Genomic DNA, 17529 nt, shown 5'->3' with positions numbered 1-17529 from the left:
CGAGTAGCTTCTCATTTTATAAAGGCCAGAATACTCACTGCAACGAGTAGCTTCTCATTTTATGAAGGCTGGAATACTCACTACAACGAGTAGCTTCTCATTTTATAAAGGCCGGAATACTCACTACAACGAGTAGCTTCTCATTTTATAAAGGCCGGAATACTCACTACAACGAGTAGCTTCTCATTTTATAAAGGCCGGAATACTCACTACAACGAGTAGCTTCTCATTTTATAAAGGCCGGAATACTCACTACAACGAGTAGCTTCTCATTTTATAAAAGCCAGAATACTCACTACAACGAGTAGCTTCTCATTTTATAAAGGCTGGAATACTTACTGCAACAAGTAGCTTCTCATTTTGTATTCCTCTGGCGCATGTTTTTGTCTTTGTGGTTGTTTGTCGAATTTGTTTTCCTAGTGAAGAAATACCAAGAGTTTAGTCAATTCCAGGGGGAAATTATGATATGTATATATACAGTGCATTCGGAAAGTATTCAGACCCATTGACTTTTTCCACATTTTGTTACTTTACAGCCTTATTGTAAAATTGATTAAATCTTTTCCCCCCCCTCATCAATCTACACACAATATCCTATAATGACAAAGCAAAAACAATCCTGTTTCCATTGATCATCCTTGAGATGTTTCTACAACTTGATTGGAGTCCACCTGTAGTAAATTCAATTGATTGGACATGATTTGGATTTGCACACACCTGTCTATATAAGATCCCACAGTTGACAGTGCATGTCAGAGCAAAAACCAAGCCATGAGGTCGAAGGAATTGTCCGTAGAGCACAGACACAGATTTGGGGAAGGTAAAAAAAAAAGGGTATCAAAAAAACATTGAAGGTCCCCAACAACACAGTGGCCTCCATCATTCTTAAATGGAAGAAGTTTAGAATCACCAAGACTGTTCCTACAGCTGACCGCAGGGGAGAAGGGCCTTGGTCAGGGAGTTACCAAGAACCCGATGGTCACTCTTACAGAGCTCCTGAGTTCCTCTGTGGAGATGGGAGAACCTTCCAGAAGGACAACCATCTTTGTAGCACTCCACCAATCAGGCCTTTGTGGTAGAGTGGCCAGACGGAAGCCACTCCTCAGTAAAATGCACGACAGCCCGCTTGGAGTTTTCCAAGAGGCAACTAAAGGACTCTGACCATGAGAAACAAGATTCTCTGGTCTGATGTTAGATTAAACTCTTTGGCCTGAATGCCAAGGGTCACGTCTGGAGGAAACCTGGCACAATCCCTATGGTGAAGCATTGTGGTGGTAGCGTCATGCTGTGGGCATGTTTTTCAGCGGCAGGGACTGGGAGACTAGTCAGGATCGAGGGAAAGATGAACAGAGCAAAGAACAGAGAGATCCTTGATGAAAACCTGCTCCAGAGCGCTCAAGACCTCAGACGGGGGCGAAGGTTCACCTTCCAACAGGACAACGACCCTAAGTACACAGCCAAGACAATGCAGGAATGGCTTCGGGACAAGTCTCTGAATGTCCTTGAGTGGCCCAGCCAGAGCCCAGACTTGAACCCAATCAAACATCTCTGGAGAGACCTGAAAATAGCTGTGCAGCAATGCTCCCCATCCAACCTGACAGCTTGAGAGGATCTGCAGAAAATGGGAGAAACTCCCCAAATACTGGTGTGCCAAGCTAGTACAGTGGTTCCTCCGTTTAAAAGTTGCGAGCTTACACCGCAGGACCTAGAGATACTCAGCGTCACAGCTTCATTGCTCCAGACCACCGCAAGGGGGAGTTAGAGCACTCATTATGCATTTGGGTCCCAAGGTTTTTATATGACCAATCATTTCGAGTGGTTCCAATGACGAATTTGACGCGAGCCACCCGTCCCTGGTGACTTTCTTTAGCAAAGATGGCAGACAAAACATTACGGTGGAAGCAAATGTAAGTAATTATAACGTCATAACAAGTCAAGCAAAACATTTACAATTGAGAGGAATATGTTAGTTAATTTAGAGACAAACGATTGTGCATATTTTTTTGTCATAAAGTTAATGTACGAAAATCACTATTTAGCAAGTTAGCTGACTAGCTAACATGAGCCAGCTAGCTAGTGTTATGACATGAGTATGAAAATGTAATTCGTGTTTAATGTTTTAGGGACTCCTGAGAACCTGCAAGCCAGACTGTCGTCTTGTGAAACAGTGGGTGTAAAGAATCTAGCTAGCTAAAGCATTTACTGCAAATTGAATGTACAATTGCGTTAGCTTGCCTTGCTTATATTTGCCATGCAATGCAGCTGAAGTAACATAGCTAGCTAATTATTTATTTGCTTATTGTGTAGTGGAAGATAAAAATAACTGTATTCCTATGAATGTGTAGCTAGCTACAGTAAGTAGCCGATCTGTGTATGGACCCTTAAAACGTTAGGTTCTGAACTAATATTCATACCAATGAACCTCAGCTATCATAGTTGTTGTATCGCCTTCAAGTCCGAATGGCATTAAGCCTATGGATTGAGTAGAATATAATAACTTTATTGTGCCAAGGATGCAAATCCTATAAACATGTACTGGATAGGTGTAGTATTTCAATGAGATACTTCATTTCAACCAGTGGAGAATGTGAAACGCTTTATTGAAAGTTCATTATCCAGGTGTTAGAAATACATAATACATGCATTATAAATATTATAATTGTAATATATTACAAATACAAGTTAAATCTGTACTTCAATGCACAAATGGTGTGCATTATAAAAAAAGAGGAACAAAGAGGAGGCGGGGAAAGAGGTAAAACAGAGGAGCAGGGAAGACAGCATATGATTAATGAATTACAGTGCTACCCTAATATTCTCTCAGTTCATCACAATTACATAGTGTCTCTAGTGGTGTCTCCTAACCAGCCTTGGGCTCCCAGTCGGCCTGAAGGTTATCTTAAGAGCGGGTGAGGTGGTGATGACGGGACTGGCTTCCTCTCTCACATCAAAACATACCTGCAGACGAGAGACAGATGGATAGAAAGAGAGCATGATTAAGCTTTGTTTTTTTAATTCTAACACGGTCAGTCATCATAATCATCAGGAGGTGAAATGCAAAACTGACCTTGGATCATTAACTCTGAGACTACTACATCTCTATCTGTATTTCAATGTAAAGCATCTCTTTAATAATACTTCCTGTTGACCCGACCAAGTGACCTCTCACCTATGATCATGCTGTGCCCTCTGTGTCAGCCAGTTCAGATGCAGGAGGGGTTCACCAACACAGCTGATATAACTGTATTTTTTGTGTGTGTAGTCTCACCTGGTGTCCACACTAAGTGGCTACAGAGTTCTTTATGCTGAAAAACAGACACGTGAGGACAAAAAATAGAAGATAATGTCATTATTAGACTTTTACATTACCAGATCACAAATGAATACATAAATACAATTTGAAGCTTGATGATAACTTGATCATTTGAATCCGTTGTGTAGTGCTATGGCAACAGCTGGTGAGGTGTCAGGTTCACCTCTGTACTTAAAGGGTGATTATTCCAACTCTGTGAAATGGTGCAGATCTGCCCGCAGACGAGGTAGGAACACATATCCCACACAGAAGAGGTGGATAGAATTCGACAGGTCAAGGTAGCCTTCTTCCTCCAAACTGTGCAGCAAGTTGTAGTACTGACATGTCACAGCACTCCAAACTACTCTCCATAAGCGTTCCACTCTAACATCTCTGTGGTCCTGTGGTCTTCCTCCATGAATAGTGAACACTGAGGTGGGGCCGAGGTTATAGAAATGCAAGTTGTGTGAGCCTCTGTGAGTGGTTACTGACTGTTTTGTGATGCAGACACCTGTCTGAGTGTACCTTTATATTTAAATATAGAGGGCTATGTGTCTTACCACTTGGTTATTGCAAGGCTAACCCCCAGGGAAATCATGACTTGGCAGCAAGGGGCTTGATAGTCCAGTGAAAAATGTAAATCGGAAAATTAGCAGCTGACATCTTAAGTTTTTTTAAATTAATGCATGTGAGACAGGTTCCATGTACAACAAGACAGGAAGAGAGAAAAAGAACACAGAAGAGTTTAATTCCCTCTGGTTATGGACACTTATACCAGAAATAAAGTTCCCACTGCCTGTTCCTCGGACAGTGAACATACATCTGGCAATATCTACATTTTCGACCCTTTGATCAGCTCGCACTCTGAAAGTAAAGAAAATAGCTTATTTATTGTAGATATGAAAACAATAACTGAGGTATTACTGTTCAATCTAAAGCAGCAGGTGTCATTTTCAGGATACGTCAATACAGCACAGAAAGCTTAACACCAGACTGGTATTGTGGTTGTTCATAAGGTGATGGGAAATATGCAATATGCATACAAAATAATATACTTACCTTCCTTGAAAATCCATCTATACTGCCAAAGATGACAATGTTGTATCTTGAAAAAAAGCATTGGAATTAAAAGTGAGTTGGTTAACCTATTAACCTGCTTCATTATTCATGTATTACCAGTTGATAAAGAACAGCTCCAATTTCATACATCATTGAAAATTTGTCTACGAATAAGTAAGAATAAAAAAGTTAAAATAACTTCTTAGATTTGATGGAGACATTATATATCTTAGTACCTTATCAATTTATGATTTGTATCAATGTGGACGAGAGACAGGGGAGCAGGAACAGAGTATTTTTGCCGAGCAATGCAACGAAGCTGGATCATTCTGGCAATGATACCTGCACCATCTACCGTACACGCTGCAAAGACTCCCTAACTCTTCGCTATTGTACAAGATGGCCCATTACTTGGAGACTTTGAAGTTGGACAGAAGTTGGACAGAAGAATGCCCAGTACTGCTTACCTGAGATGCCATCATCACACAGTCCTTCTTCGTAGGTGTCTGCTATGACTTCCTTTGTGTCGGAAAGAAAGGCTGAACAGTATTGGTTGTAGCCAAACTGACACTCAAAAAATGGCCAAAATGGAGGGTGGTTGATAGCGAAATTAAATTGTTTTCAAATACATGTTTTGTTCTCGAATAAGTTTTGCGCTCTATTACAAAATATTTGATTTGAAAATGTGTTTTTTTACTTTGAAGCCTATTTTGCTTTCAGAACAATTATTTTTGATTGAAAATAAAAAAGTTGCTTTCAGAACAATTATTTTTGATTGAAAATAATGTTTTGCTCTCGACAAAAATACACAAATGTACCTCCATAGCATATAACAATTTGCTTGTGAATAACCAGACCTTCATACAAACTTGCTATGCAGAATTCTTGACGCACAACTGAAGATGCTGCCATATCCTGCCAGCACGCCCACAAGCGAGCCACTCAGGCGGAGAATGACGCGTGGAAGAGGACGAGGCACGAGATGGGATTAACAACAATTTGTTGCAAGTTGGGGAGGGGGGCTAATAGCTGAACAATAGACTATTCAACTTTTACTAAAGAATAGTCTAATAGCCAAGCAAGGTGCGAATACCCCCCGTTCTATCACAGACCAGATTTGCCCTAACGACCATGGGGGAGTTTGAGCACTGATTATGCTTTTGGGTCCCAATGCACTACTGTGTCTAACTGACAATGAATGGACAATATAAACCAAATAATAAACTGATAATTGTGCACAACTTCAAATGAAACAAGCAGGGAGCAGGTTTCGAACCCTAAACCTTCTTGACCGAAGTCCAGCGCGCTATCGACTGCACCAAAAGCATGCTCAAGCCGCAGTGTCGATAGAGCGCGTCCTCACGGTAGCTTATTACTCAATGTAATAAAGTAAATACTTTTCAAATAAATTACCTTACACGTTATATTCGCTGCCAATTTGTTAGCTACGCTGTCCTTACAAACCACATAGCATATCATTACAGCAGTATGTACCGGTATGTTAGCTATCTACCTAACCTTAGTAGTTATAAATCAAAACAAAGTTTATTTGTCACGTGCGCCGAATACAACAGTGAAATGCTTACTTACAGGCTCTAACCAATAGTGCAAAAAAGGTATTAGGTAAGTAAAGAAATAAAACAACAGTAAAAAGACAGGCTATATACAGTAGCGAGGCTATAAAAGTAGGAAGGCTACATACAGACACCGGTTAGTCAGGCTGATTGAGGTTGTATGTACATGTAGACTTGGTTAAAGTGACTATACGTATATGATGAACAGTGTAGCAATAGCGTAAAAGAGGGGTTGGTGGGTGGCAGGACACAATGCAGATAGCCCGGTTAGCCAATGTGCGGGAGCATTGATTGGTCGGCCCAGTTGAGGTAGTATGTACATGAATGTACAGTCGTGGCCAAAAGTTTTGAGAATGACACAAATATAAATTTTCACAAAGTCTGCTGCCTCAGTTTGTATGATAGCAATTTGCATATACTCCAGAATGGTATGAAGAGTGATCAGATGAATTGCAATTAATTGCAAAGTCCCTCTTTGCCATGCAAATGAACGGAATCCCCCCAAAACATTTCCACTGCATTTCATCCCTGCCACAAAAGGACCAGCTGACATCATGTCAGTGATTCTCTCGTTAACACAGGTGTGAGTGTTGACGAGGACAAGGCTGGAGATCACTATGTCATGCTGATTGAGTTCGAATAACAGACTGGAAGCTTCAAAAGGAGGGTGGTGCTTGGAATCATTGTTCTTCCTCTGTCAACCATGGGTACCTGCACAAAAAGGGCTTCACAGGCAAGGATATTGTTGCCAGTTCAATTGTTGTGAAGAAGGATTCAGGGCGCCCAAGAAAGTACAGCAAGCGCCAGGGCCGTCTCCTAAAGTTGATTCAGCTGCGGGATTGGGGGACCACCAGTACAGAGCTTGCTCATGAATGGCAGCAGGCAGGAGTGAGTGCATCTGCACGCACAGAGAGGCGAAGACTTTTGGAGGATGGCCTGGTGTCAAGAAGGGCAGCAAAGAAGCCACTTCTCTCCGGAAAAACATCAGGGACAGACTGATATTCTGCAAAAGGTACAGGGATTGGACTGCTGAGGACTGGGGTAAAGTCATTTTCTCTGATGAATCCCCTTTCCGATTGTTTGGGGCATCCGGAAAAAAGCTTGTCCGGAGAAGACAAGGTGAGCGCTACCATCAGTCCTGTGTCATGCCAACAGTAAAGCATCCTGAGACCATTCATGTGTGGGGTTGCTTCTCAGCCAAGAGTGGGCTCACTCACAATTTTGCCTAAGAACACAGCCATGAATAAAGAATGGTACCAACACATCCTCCGAGAGCAACTTCTCCCAACCATCCAGAAACAGTTTGGTGACGAACAATGCCTTTTCCAGCATGATGGAGCACCTTGCCATAAGGCAAAAGTGATAACGAAGTGGCTCGGGGAACAAAACATCGATATTTTGGGTCCATGGCCAGGAAACTCCCCAGACCTTAATCCCATTGAGAACTTGTGGTCAATCCTCATGAGGCGGGTGGACAAACAAAACCCCACAAATTCTGACAAACTCCAAGCATTGATTATGTAAGAATGGGCTGCCATCAGACAGGATGTGGCCCAGAAGTTAATTGACAGCATGCCAGGGCGGATTGCAGTGGTCTTGAAAAAGAAGGGTCAACACTGCAAATATTGACTCTTTGCATCAACTTCATGTAATTGTCAATAAAAGCCTTTGACACTTATGAAATGCTTATAATTATACTTCAGTATTCCATAGTAACATCTGACAAAAATATCTAAAGACACTGAAGCAGCAAACTTTGTGGAAATTAATATTTGTGTAATTCTCAAAACTTTTGGCCACGACTGTATAGTTAAAGTGACTATGCATATATGATAAACAGAGACTAGCAGCAGCGTAAAAAGTGGGGTTGGGTGGGGGGTTCGAGGGGCACACAATGCAAATAGTCCGGGTAGCCATTTGATTACCTGTTCAGGAGTCTTATGGCTTGGGGATAAAAACTGTTGAGAAGCCTTTTTGTCCTAGACTTGGCACTCCGGTACCACTTGCCATGCGGTAGTAGAGAGAACAGTCTATGACTGGGGTGGCTGGGGTCTTTGACAATTTTTAGGGCCTTCCTCTGACACCGCCTGGTGTAGAGGTCCTGGATGGCAGGCAGCTTAGCCCCAGTGATGTACTGGGCCGTACGCACTACCCTCTGTAGTGCCTTGCAGGCTGAGGCCGAACAATTGCCGTACCAGACAGTGATGCAACCAGTCAGGATGCTCTCGATGTTGCAGCTGTAGAACCTTTTGAGGATCTCAGGACCCATGCCAAATCCTTTTTTGTTTCCTGATGGGGAATAGGCTTTGTCGTGCGCTCTTCACGGCTGTCTTGGTGTGTTTGGACCATTCTAGTTTGTTGTTGATGTGGACACCAAGGAACTTGAAGCTCTCAACCTGCTCCACTACAGCCCCGTCGATGAGAATGGGGGCGTGCTCGGTCCTCCTTTTCCTGTAGTCCACAATCATCTCCTTAATCTTGGTTACGTTGAGGGATAGGTTGTTATTCTGGCACCACTCGGCCAGGTCTCTGACCTCCTCCCTATAGTCTGTCTCGTCGTTGTCGGTGATCAGGCCTACCACTGTTGTGTCGTCTGCAAACTTAATGATGGTGTTGGAGCCGTGCCTGGCCATGCAGTCGTGGGTGAATAGGGAGTACAGGAGGGGACTGAGCACGCACCCCTGGGGAGCTCCAGTGTTGAGGATAAGCGTGGCAGATGTGTTGCTACCTATCCTCACCACCTGGGGGCGGCCCGTCAGGAAGTCCAGGATCCAGTTGCAGAGGGAGGTGTTTAGTCCCAGGATCCTTAGCTTAGTGATGAGCTTTGAGGGTACTATGGTGTTGAATGCTGAGCTGTAGTCAATGAATAGCATTCTCACATAAGTGTTCCTTTTGTCCAGGTGGGAAAGGGCAGTGTGAAGTGCAATAGAGATTTCATCATCTGTGGATCTGCTTGGGCGGTATGCAAATTGGAGTGGGTCTAGGGTTTCTGGGATAATGGTGTTGATGTGAGCCATTACCAACCTTTCAAAGCACTTCATGGCTACGGACGTGAGTGCTACGGGTCTGTAGTCATTTAGGCAGGTTGCCTTTGTGATCTTGGGCACAGGGTCTATGGTGGTCTACTTGAAACATGTTGGTATTACAGACTCAATCAGGGACATGTTGAAAATGTCAGTGAAGACACCTGCCAGTTGGTCAGTACATGCCCGGAGCACATGTCCTGGTAATCCGTCTGGCCCCGCAGCCTTGTGTATGTTGACCTGTTTAAAAGTCTTACTCACTTATACATCAAACTTGACAGTATATTAACTATAGGCTATCTAACTATCCAAAGTGTATTGACTTGATTATTCCTGTCATTCTTAGCTTAGCAAAATGGTATAGTTGTTGTGTGTTCTCAATGGACATTCGGGTGCTTTCGTAAATTCGCTCTGGCTATCTACTCCGATTTCAGAACACTCTCATCTGAGTGTACCAGAGCGCAGAATAATGAATTTACGAGCGCTCAACACCCGTTGAATATGGCCGGTGTCAGTAAACGTCAGTAAAAAAGCGTACTTAAATTGTTTCCAGCAGCACAGTTAGTCACCAACGCCCTGGTTAACACGAAAACTGCCTAACCAGCTCTGCTAGGGCGGGTAAATGGTCAGAGTGGTCTCATTTGTGTCTGGAAGTAGATAGCAAGCTAGCCAACGTTAGCTTGGGTGCTTGACTGCCGTTGTAAGGCCAGAACGCTCAAATCAACCCTTCTCCTCGGCCCGAACGTCCCGTGCGCGCCAAGAGAGAAACGGCCTGAATTTACCCAGAGGGTTTTTCGTTTTTCATGGAATAGAAACACCATAATATTAATCAAATGAATTAAGCAAGTACCAGTCAAAAGTTTGGACACACCTACTCATTACAGGGTTTTTCTATATTTTTACTATGTTCTACATTGTAGAATAATAGTGAAGACATCACAACTATGAAATAACACATATGGAATCAGTTGAGAACAAATTCTTAATTACAAGGACAGCCTACTCCTTCCTCCCGGTCGGGGAATTGAACCCCGGTCTCCCGCGTGCCTGCAATATGGAAGACTATCGAATGCTTCTCAAAGGTGCCCTCTGGTGGTCAAACTAGCACTAACTTGCATTAACAGAAAAAATGTCTGACAATTAAATGACGTGCCACAGAATGCTGCGGTAGCCCGCAAGGTGTGCCGCAGTATGATGCAACTTTTAAAGGAGCAACCACTGTAGCGACATACCCAAGAAGACTCGAGGCTGTAATCGCTGCCAAGGATGCTTCTACAATGTACTGAGTAAAGGGTCTGAATACTTATGTAAATGTGATATCAGTTGTTTTCTTTTTATACGTTTGCAAAATGTATAAAAACCTGTTTTTGCTTTGTCATTATGGGGTATTGTGTGTAGATAGATATTTTTTTTTTTTTTTTTAATCAATTTTAGAATAAGGCTGTAAACAAAATGTGGGAAAAGCCAAGGGGTCTGAATACTTTCCGAATGCACTGTATATTATATTTTTTTATTGTAGAGAGAACAGAATATTTATCATACTTACGTTGGTGCGGCTGGCTCATCATCTTCGTCACGAGGGGAGAGAAGAAGGGAAAGAGCACAAAAACAATGGAATATTAGACAACATGGTCGTCCCTCAGAAGTGTCCAGCACACTGCTCCCATATTTTCTTTCAAATGTTGTTGACATCTTAACTGTAATTAAATATCAAATGGATTCAATTACATGATTGTTGCATGACTGTAGCAGTTTAAAATGCAGTCACATCACGTCAGTGTGAAGTATTGCAAATTTGCAACTGATGTTAACATTCTTCGAGTTCCCTTGTGGATCCCGCGGTATGGGTATTTTGCATGGGTTGTTCCCAAGTTCCATTTGTCATTACAGAATACCGAAGTTCTAGGAATAAAGTTGACTATTTGAAGTCTCCAGGTCTGCATTTTTAATTTGACTGAGTCTGACAATAAAAGCTCTGAGTTGTGTAAGCAGGCTTTACGGGTACATGTTTTGAGTGGACATTGCACATTAGAGTGATTAGCTAGTTAGTACATGTTTTTGACCATACACACGAGAAAGAATGGGTCAGTAGGTCAGTATAGTAAACATGGAGAGTGAAAGTGTGTTCAGTAGCATGCAACCAGAGATCTGGGGCACGTATTCATAAACCATTTCAGAGTAGAAGTGCAGATGTAGGATCAGTTTGCCTTTTAGATAATAATCCGTAAGATTATATAGAGAGGGGGGACTTGATCCTAGATCAGCACTAAACTATTGAGACGCTTTATGAATACGGCCCAGAGAGCAGCAGCATGCCATTGGCAGTTAAATGGGGGTATGGTGGTCACAATGTGAGACGGGACAGAATGGCTGCATGTGAGACAGTCTTGGGGACAGAGGGTGCACATCTGTTCGTGCGTTCCCAATCCCCACCTTTTTCCACCCTTACACTACCATCTGAGTTCACTCACAACTAGCCCCTGGGTGCAGAGTTATCCAGTCGGGCAAAGATAATGTTTAGAATATGTGATTCAAGTCATGAAATTGCAAACAAACAAAAACACTGACTTTTACAGTGGAGAATATTAAGAGTATAGCCAGGGTGAAATCAATGTATTCAGCAAGTTATTCTTGTATGCCAATGGGTTGATATGCTCTGCATGACATTTTTACAGTTTAGTCATTTAGAAGATGCGCTTATTCAGAGTGACTTTTCACCTAGTCAGCTCGGGGATTCGAACCAGCGACCTTTTGGTTACTGGCTCAACGCTCTTAACCGCTAGGCGACTCGCCATCCTACATTTTGCATAACGTCATTTTTCCTGGTTGTTTCCTAATGATCCCACACAGTAAAAGAAAGTGGAACCCTCACAAGGTTATTTAAAAATGTTTTTGCTCTTTAAAAAATCTCAACCTTTGCTTTAGATCACTTGGCAGTGCATTATCAGTGCTGATACTGTCGTGGAAATTTTGAATCAAATACTTCTCAGATACCGGAGCTTGTGAATTCAAATAGACTTTATTACAAATAGTAACAAAGCCGAGAAATTCCATGGAAGAACTGACTCTTCATTCTTAGTACTTGGCTTTTATACAGTCTTACCCATACATAATTGTCACTCCAATTTATGAATCTTATTGTCTTGCTTAGTTTCCATTCTCTTATTGGCTCAGACATTGGAGCATAGATTCTATTGGTGGCATGACATGCACACTCCTACTGGTGCCTATAACTGATTAGCTAATGTTCCTGTCCAAAGGTCTTCACAAGTTCAGGCCGATGTTGTCTATGTATGATTAATCCATGTGCATGTCCAGTAGCCTTCACAAGATCAGATATGGCCCAGAACAGTTACGTCTTGTTGGTCTACAAGGCCTCATCCATGGATTCTGGGGGGGTCAAAATCAAAAGTAACAGTCAGTATCTGGTGTGACCACCAGCTGCATTAAGTACTGCAGTGCATCTCCTCCTCATGGACTGCACCAGATTGGCCAGTTCTTGCTGTGAGATGTTACTCCCCTCTTCCACCAAGGCACCTGCAAGTTCCCGGATATTTCTGGGGGGAATGGCCCTAGCCCTCACCCTCCGATCCAACAGGTCCCAGACGTGCTCAATGGGATCCAGGCTCTTCGCTGGCCAGAACACTGACATTCCTGTCTTGCAGGAAATCACGCACAGAACGAGCAGTATGGCTGGTGGCATTGTCATGCTGGAGGGTCATGTCAGGATGAGCCTGCCGGAAGGGTACCACATGAGGGAGGAGGATGTCTTCCCTGTAACGCACAGCGTTGAGATTGCCTGCAATGACAACTAGCTCAGTTGTCATTGATGTTGTGACACACCGCCCCAGACCATGACGGACCCTCCACCTCCAAATTGATCCCGCTATAGAGTACAGGCCTCGGTGTAACGCTCATTCCTTTGACGATAAACGCAAATCCGACCATCACCCCTGGTGAGACAAAACCGCGACTCGTCAGTGAGGAGCACTTTTTGCTAGTCCTGTCTGGTCCAGCAACGGTGGGTTTGTGCCCATAGGCAACGTTGTTGCAGGAGATGTCTGGTGAGGATCTGCCTTACAACAGGCCTACAAGCCCTCAGTCCAGCTTCTCTCAGCCTATTGCAGACAGTCTTAGCACTGATGGAGGGATTGTGCGTTCCTGGTGTAACTGGGGCAGTTGTTGTTGCCATCCTGTACCTGTCCCGCAGGTGTGATGTTCAGATGTACCGATCCTGTGCAGGTGTTGTTACACGTGGTCTGCCACTGCGAGGACGATCAGCTGTCCGTCCTGTCTCCCTGTAGCACTGTCTTAGGCGTCTCACAGTACGAACATTGCAATTGATTTCCCTGGCCACATCTGCAGTCCTCATGCCTCCTTGCAGCATGCCTAAGGCACGTTCACGCAGATGAGCAGGGACCCTGGGCATCTTTCTTTTGGTGTTTTTCAGAGTCATTAGAAAGGACTCTTTAATGTCCTAAGTTTTCATAACTGAGTTTATAACAAAGCTCTTGAGGATAGAGGATACTAAAAGGATATTTCAGAGCTGGCTATTAGCACAAGTGATGCAGTGTGCTGCATCTCTGATTCGGTTGATATGACCATGGCAGATAATCTACCTTCATCTACTCGTTGGGGGTCCAAAACAATATCATGCTGTTGCCAACCTCTGTTCTACACCAAAGCAAGTTTCTCTCTCTCTCCCCCTCCTGTACATAAACCCGTGCCAAACTAGAGGCCTTGCCTACGGGTGCAGGAGATTGGTTGGTATTTGTCAAAGCACTACATTGTCTTCACACTGTACACAAAGCCAATGCTTACTTTATTGGTGAATTTGCATCATTTCTGTTTAATCGTGTACTGCAGTGTAACAAATTTACTGACATATTTAACACAGAAACCATCATGGGAAGGATTATACAGTGCATACACAATTCAGACTTCAGAAATAGAAGTATGCATAATTTATCTTTTTAATCTACCCTGTCTTTTTTTCTTTTTTTGATAGCATCTGCAGTATATCAGTGCCTTGGGGAACCTAGAGTGCATACTATCTCTCCTCATTTGTGGGGCGGTTTGAGTGATTTACCACTCCTATATAAGACAAGTGAAGAAGACTTGTATAAAATGTATACAGCTATAAACAAGACATAGCAGTGCATTTCAGTAGGCTGATAGCAATATATGTTTTAAACATCAGAGACCACCATCTATACAGGAGAAAACATGTCAAACTGCATTGGCCCCTCTAAATGGAAATGAAAACGAATGGAATATATACATAATTTCAACATATATATTGTCTATGCAAAGACGCCAAACAACTTGTAGTCAAATAATCTGATAAACGGGTGTTGACATGGTGGTCTGGATGGACTGTAGTAGAAACGGATCAAATAAATAAAAAAAGTCTCTGAAAACATGCAAGATCTCTCACTTACCAACCGTTTAGATAATGATGCCATTTTGAGAGAGGGGGAAAGAAGTCATAGTAACCAATTAATTCATATCTTGCTGATATCCTGAATAAAGTTGATAGAACCATAGGCGGGTGAAGCCTCAACGGCCTTTTTGGCTTTGACTCTACACTCAAATGCTTAAGCCTTTGTTTTGACTTTGACACTTTTGAATCTAGCTTTAACAGTTTATATTATTGTATGTTATCAAGTGTTTTTGTTATTAGGACAGATATTACTCTGTAAAAGTAGTAACTAGTTAGTAGTTACCAGCGTAGGCTACTTTGAGAATAACTTACCTGTGGGTGTGACGGGCTTTGATTGGAGCAGGGTAACAGGGATTTTCGATTCTCTACTTTAACTTCTTATGGCTGCAGGGGCAGTATTGAGTAGCTTGGATGAAAGGTGCACAGAGGTGCCCATATTAAACGGCCTGCTCCTTAGTCCCAGTTGCTAATATATGCATATTATTATTCATATTGGATAGAAAACACTCTGATGTTTCTAAAACTGTTTGAATTATGTCTGTGAGTATAACAGAACTCATATGGCAGGCAAAAACCTGAGAAGTTCCACTTCCTGTTTGAATTGTTTCTGAGGTGTCAGATTTTCAACCATGCTCTCAATTGAAATGACAGCGAGATGAGTTTTCACTTCCTACGGCTTCCACTAGATGTCAACAGTCAACAGAACTCTGTCTGATGACTGAAATGTGAAGGGGAGCCGAAGGAGACAGGAATGAGTAATCACTTCCACGGGCTGATCACGCATTCACCATGCGCCTTCACATGAGTAGGACGTCCGTTCCATCGCTCTTCTGAAGTCAATTTAATTTTCCGGTTGGAACGTTATTCAAGATGTATGTTAACAACATTCTAAAGATTGATTCAGTACATCGTTTGACATGTTTCTACTGACTGTTACGGAACTTTTGGACATTTCGTCACGTTATAGTGGAGGCGCTTTCTGACTTTGGAATTGTTTACCGAAGGCGCGAACCAAAGTAGCTAATTGGACATAAATAACGGACATTATCAAACAAATCAAGCATTTATTGTGGACCTGGGATTCATAGGACTGCATTCTGATGAAGTTCATCAAAGGTAAGGAAACATTTATCATGTATTTTCTGGTTTCTGTTGAGTCCAACATGGCGGCTAATTTGGCTATTGTTCTGAGCTCCGTCTCAGATTATTGCATGATTTGCTTTTTCAGTAAAGTTTTTTTGAAATCTGACACAGCGGTTGCATTAAGGAGAGGTATATCTATAATTCCATGTGTATAACTTGTATTATCATCTACATTTATGATGAGTATTTCTGTTGAAACGATGTGGCTATGCACTATCACTGGATGTTTTTGGAACTAGTGAATCTAACGCGCCAATGTAAACTCAGATTTTTTGTTATAAATATGAACTTTATCAAACAAAACATGCATGTATTGTGTAACATGAAGTCCTATGAGTGTCATCTGATGAAGATAATCAAAGGTTAGTGATTAATTTTATCTCTATTTCTGCTTTTTCTGACTGCTATCTTACGCTGGAAAAATGGCTGTGCTTATTGTGGTTTGATGGTGACCTAACATAATCGTTTGTAGTGCTTTCGCTGAAAAGCATATTTGAAATCGGACACTTTGGTGGGATTAACAACAAGAATACCTTTAAAATTATATAAGACACATGTATGTTTGAGGAATTTTAATTATGAGATTTCTGTTTTTTGAATTTGGCGCCCTGCACTTTATCTGGCTGCTGTCATATCGATCCCGGTAGCGGGATGCAGCCATAAGAAGTTTTAAGCCCTCAGCCATAGGCAGAACTTGTAGGACAAATCCAAAATAACACATCAAACTTCCCCTGATTCCCTGTCTCAAATGATTGTCAATGAAATGAATTGATCAGTTCTCCAGATGGGTGATAAAATGGTCCCTGGTTATCATCATTAGCGAGACCGCAACGGCACTTCAACTCTTTCATTTAAAAGGTTAGCTGTGGACCCCCTCCTGGTTTACTAATGTGGAGCATCTCTAAAGGTCATATTATTATGCGGCTAATGTGTGGCGCTGCGCTGTGTGACAGCCAGCGGTGTCTCTGTCTCCCTTCTCAGTACTGACGGAGCATCCAGGGAGCGTGTCCCCCGACAGAGGTCAATTATTCACAGTGGGTCTCCGCTGCTACTGCTAACACAGCAGAGTCAGCGTCATGAATATTCAGCACCGTGTCTATAGCCTCCGCAACATGTTCACTTGGTAACAGTGTAATAAATGTGTGTGCTGATGGTAGAGGAACCCTGTTTGAATTGGTTCTTGATGGCTGTTGAACTTCTAGCTGAGCGCAGCCCCGTAATCAGATATTTGAATCATTGTTTAACTGGAGTGAGAATTGTATTGTATTATTCCAGGAGCAGCAGCCTATTTCCTGGGTCATAATTCCCTCTTCCTCCCTGATTTTACCCCATGGCCACAAGCACTGCTTGAATTATTATATACTCCCTGCCGCTGTTAGCATGTTGCTCTCTTTAAGTTGAGATCGAGAACCCTTTTTTCCTGTTAAGGTAACGTACTGTACAGTCATTTCAATGACAGCATCCAGTAACGCTGACCAGTATAATAATCAAACAGGCCTGACGATGATAACATGGCGAGAGGTTGTCTGTCTCCCCAAAGAGATACAATATAATACTATATTTAACGTTGTCTTACCGTCCAACACATCGTCTGGCCTCTTGCGTTTTTCATACACTACGATGATGACCACCAGGATGATGATCTCCGCTAGCACCCCCAGGAAGGGCCAGAGGGGTGCCAGGTGGCTGCGCACCCGCAGGATGGACGACATGGACTTGGTGCCGATGTGGTTGGTAGCGTTGCACTGGTATTCACCAGGGTCCGAGGTGCGGTTCAGGTTGACGATGTTCAGCTCTGTGTAGTTGTCTTTGTTGGTGATGAAGAAGCGGCCAGAGGAGTTATCGATTTCCTAGAGGAGGGTAAATTAGCACATCAATGATTTATATGTTACAGACAATAGTATGATCACATTCCAGACAGTGATCACAGTAGTTTAGCACACCGGTTCGCAAACTAGGGTCCATGCGGGGTCACCTGATATGAAAATGGGGTCG

General features: G+C 42.7%; 1 protein-coding gene across 1 annotated transcript in view; it reads right to left on the bottom strand.

Annotated features, from left to right (window-relative positions):
• The window catches only part of LOC120046587 (neuroplastin-like), a 41690-nt gene that overhangs the window by 1255 nt on the left and 22906 nt on the right, over positions 1-17529 (bottom strand). Inside the window, exons 6-8 of the mRNA XM_038991956.1 lie at positions 17111-17384; positions 10495-10516; positions 340-416 (exon numbers count right to left, since the gene is read on the bottom strand). Coding sequence (XP_038847884.1) covers positions 356-416; positions 10495-10516; positions 17111-17384 — 357 coding nt within the window. The 3' untranslated portion in view covers positions 340-355. The remainder of the gene's footprint in view (positions 1-339; positions 417-10494; positions 10517-17110; positions 17385-17529) is intronic.

The sequence above is a fragment of the Salvelinus namaycush genome, chromosome 1, assembly GCF_016432855.1.
Source record: "Salvelinus namaycush isolate Seneca chromosome 1, SaNama_1.0, whole genome shotgun sequence".
NCBI lineage: Eukaryota > Metazoa > Chordata > Actinopteri > Salmoniformes > Salmonidae > Salvelinus > Salvelinus namaycush.
This window is presented reverse-complemented; position numbering and strand designations above follow the sequence as displayed.